Source organism: Marmota monax, unplaced genomic scaffold (genome assembly GCF_021218885.2).
Source record: "Marmota monax isolate L192 unplaced genomic scaffold, Marmota_monax_Labrador192_F-V1.1 WCK01_AAM20220418_F8-fsc00865, whole genome shotgun sequence".
In the NCBI taxonomy this organism is placed as follows: Eukaryota; Metazoa; Chordata; class Mammalia; order Rodentia; family Sciuridae; genus Marmota; species Marmota monax.
In genome coordinates, this window is record NW_026693965.1 from 36,874 (window position 1) to 40,926 (window position 4,053).

The 4,053-nt window shown below is 32.7% G+C and overlaps 1 protein-coding gene across 1 annotated transcript; it reads left to right on the forward strand.

Moving 5' to 3' along the window:
- The first annotated feature begins 669 nt into the window (after positions 1-669).
- On the forward strand, positions 670-1,398 carry LOC124106382 (olfactory receptor 8K3-like). Its single transcript, XM_046463989.1, has one exon. It carries the CDS (start codon positions 670-672, stop codon positions 1,396-1,398), a length of 729 nt encoding a protein of 242 aa, XP_046319945.1.
- The last annotated feature ends 2,655 nt before the right edge of the window (positions 1,399-4,053 follow it).

Here is a 4,053-nt window from a genome sequence, read left to right on the forward strand (position 1 = left end):
CTACATGTCATCATATAAATAACAAATGCAAAAATTTAGGAACAATTTAAAAGTAGGATAACCATTCATCTATCATCCAAAGTTCTAGAAATGTTTATACTTTCATCATTTATGCTTTCTATATCCATATAAGTGTACCTGTATCATTGTCTGCCTATTTTTTCATTGAATTCTCAACCGTGGAACAACGTTATGATATGATTATTGAAATGGACTAGAGGTAATATATAGTAGATTGTTTAGCAGCTTAGCTGACATCTAAAAATTAGATAAAAATAGCCATCCAACTCTCAATTGTGAAAATGAAAATATCTTTAAGCTAGTAAAATGTTCTTTAGTAATCAAATCACCTAAGAGAAGCTGTTTTACATTTATCTCTGATTTTTCATATTTTATTTGTGAAAATAAAATATGAAATGTTTACTTTTAAGCAATCTAAATTTGAAAGTTTAAATATATCTCATGTATATTCGCTTTGCATAATGTATATTCCCCTTGCAATAATAATTGAAATCTATTCATTTTGCTACTATGTCTTTCCAGAAGAGACTTTCTAATCAACTGAATGGAAAAACACAACCTCACAGTGGTACATGAATTCATTCTGAAGGGTATCTCCTCACGTCCTGAGCTGCAGAATAACTCTTTGGGCTGTTCCTCATCATCTACATGAGCACACTGGTGGGCAACTTGGGCATGATCATCCTCATCAAGGTGGACCACAGGCTCCAAACACCCATGTACTTTTTTCTCAAACACCTGGCTCTTACAGATCTTGGTTATTCTACAGCTGTGGGCCCCAAAATGTTGGTAAATTTTGTGGTGGATCAAAATATGATCAACTATTATTTTTGTGCTACACAACTAGCTTTCTTTCTTTTTTTCATTTCTTGTGAACTTTTTATTCTGTCAGCAATGGCCTATGACCGCTACATGGCCATCTGTAATCCTCTCCTCTACATGGTCATCATGTCACAAAGGGTATGTCTCTTGTTGGTGGCAATCCCCTATCTCTACAGTACTTTTTTATCTCTTCTAATCACCATAAAGATTTTTACTTTACCCTTCTGTGGCTACAATGTCATCAGTCATTTTTACTGTGATAGTCTCCCCTTGCTATCTTTGCTTTGTTCAAACACACATGAAATTGAAGTGATAATTCTGGTCTTTGCAGCTTTTGATTTGATTTCCTCTCTTCTGATCATTCTTGTGTCCTACCTGCTCATCCTCATAACCATTCTCAGGATGAAGTCTGCTGAGGGCAGGCGCAAGTCTTTCTCCACCTGTGGATCCCACCTGACAGTAGTCATAGTGTTCTATGGGACTTTGATATTCATTTATTTGCAGCCGAATTCAGGTCACTACTTTGACACTGATAAACTGGCTTCCGTATTTTAAACCCTGGTCATCCCCATGTTGAATCCCTTCATCTATAGCTTGAGAAACAAAGATGAAAAATATGCCCTAAAGAGGACATGGAAAAAGATGTGGAATATTTTTTCTTAAAAGTAGCATAGAATTTAAGTCAGACAAGTCATACAAATACCTGCATTATGGGGCTGGGGCTGTAGTTCAGTGGTAGAGCACTTGCCTCACTCACATGAGGCACTGGGTTCGATCCTCAGCACCACATAGAAAAAAAATAAAAAAAAAAAATATATATATATATAAACAAATACCTGCATTTGATTCTTTTGGAATGTATAGAAAGCAAAAGTACACTCATTATATATTTAAAGATTGGTCTTTTGTTATTAGTCAGATTTCTAAATATTATAAATATGTAAGTGAACAAAATGATAAAAATTGTTGCTTTACTTGATGGGAAGAAATTAATTATAAACAAAATAAATCAGTAAATGTTATAGTAAAGTAATGTGTGTTTAAAGTCCTCAGATCCAAAGTTCAGGTAGAATAGTATGCTGTATGGGAATGAAAAAAAAACATCTACCTATTTATCTATCTATACACATACAAACACACACACACATTTTTTTTTGAAAAAGGAATTGAGATTTTTTGTTGTGGTTTTTATAGTTTCATGTATTACAATAAACTTTTCAGTATCCACATGTGTGTATGTTTGTTATGTTTGCTTCCTTTATTGGATAAGAAAAACATTTTGTTTTAAGCTTTAAACACTTCAATGATGGTATCAAAATCAACTTTTATTGTAACTTATTGCAAAGTGTTCAGCAGAAGATCTATCTTCTTCAAATATTTCCACTGCATAATACAGTACTTTTGTATTTAAATGTATAATATAATAATTTTAAATACATGTGCAATGTTTACAAGAGATCTCTAGAGCATATTTAGTTTCAGTAATTCAGATTTTGTATTGACTGAAAATTTTTCATTTACCCCAGTTTCTATTACATGTAACTATTATTCTACTTTCTCATTCAACTTGAGAATTTTGGATACCTCATTAAGCAGCTTAATGCGGTATTTGTCTTTTTGTACCTGGTTTATTTGATTTAGCATCATGTACTTCCAGTCTATCCATGTTATCTCATTTTAAAGTAGATTGTCTTTAAAATCTAATTCATATTCTACCACATCTAGGTGTCACATTTTACATATCCATTATCGTTGGATGGATATTTAGGTTGATTCCACATCTTTGCTAGTTTTAATTACAGTGTAATGAAAATGATAGTACTAGTACATCTCTGAGATGTTTATACAAGGGCTTTTTGACAAGACCTTGAAGCTGGATTACTTGCTCCTACAATCTATTAATAAATAAATAAAGCCACAGTTGAACATAAATTGTCCCTGACACTTAGCAGAAAAATTGTCCAAATTTCATTCAGCTTTCAAATACTTTGGGGATAATCCACTAATTGTTTAGCACCTCCTCAGGGAGAGTCTCAAATATGGAAAAAAAAAAACTTCCATAAATTTTCCTCATAAATGTAATGTTAAGAATCACCTGGAAGAATCAAGAGAGAAGGTTCATTATATGTAACAAACACAGAAAGTGTCATATGGTGCTGTATGCTGCCTATACCTACAGAAATGGTCAGTGTGCTCTGGCTTTGCCATCTGATGTAAGAGACCAAACCTTATTCAATTCTGTGCTTTGTACAGCTCTGTTGAAGTCTGAGCAGTAAGAAGTCCTCCATTCTGTTCTCTGAATGCTAATTTTTAAATATTTTCAAATGAGTTGAGAGGGTAAGAATATTTGAAACTCATTCTTTGTGTGTGTGTTTTAGAAAATATTGAATTTCACACACACATAAAATTTTATTTCTGAGATCACCCAAAAATGGGAGGAAGAGAAACCTTCAAGGATGATGATTTTTTTTTAATGATAGAATGTGAAACTTCAGTGACTCAGTGTTTTTATTTATTTATTTATTTATTTATTTATTTATTTATTTATTTATTTTTAGTTTTTAGTTTTCGGCAGACACAATGTTTTGTTTGTATGTGCTGCTGAGGATCCAACCCGGGCCGCACACATGCCAGGCAAGCGCGCTACCGCTTGAGCCACATCCCCAGCCCTGACTCAGTGTTTTGTTCTGATATTCTTCCAAACATTTGGTTATTTAGTGACCCTAGGCCCTTCCAGTGATCCTTTTAAAAATCAATTTAAATTTTAAGAATTATGAAAATATGTATCTCATCTCATCTGTTCCTCATCTGTTGATGAAGAAGAGGTGGTTACAATTCACAATTATATGTGAAAGGTATTCTATGAAAAATAGGAGACCTTTATGTTTCCAGTTTTATGGTGGTGGTAAATGTTCATTTTGCAGTGGAATCTGAAAAAAAAAAAACTTTTCTCAAACAACAGCACTAAAAATAAAAATGCCAGTATTCAATAGATGGTCAACTATGAAAGCACAATTTTTTTTATCTCCATTGAAGTCCCAATCCAGTAAACATAAAAGAAATTTATTTCCTTACCTTTTTGACACTGATCGTGTACACTTCTTTATTTGTAGTTTTTCATTATTAGAAATTATATCAAACAGTAACAACAAAAGACAGGCTTTACATTGTTTCTTATTGTACTTAGGTATTTCTTGAATGTTGTACTCT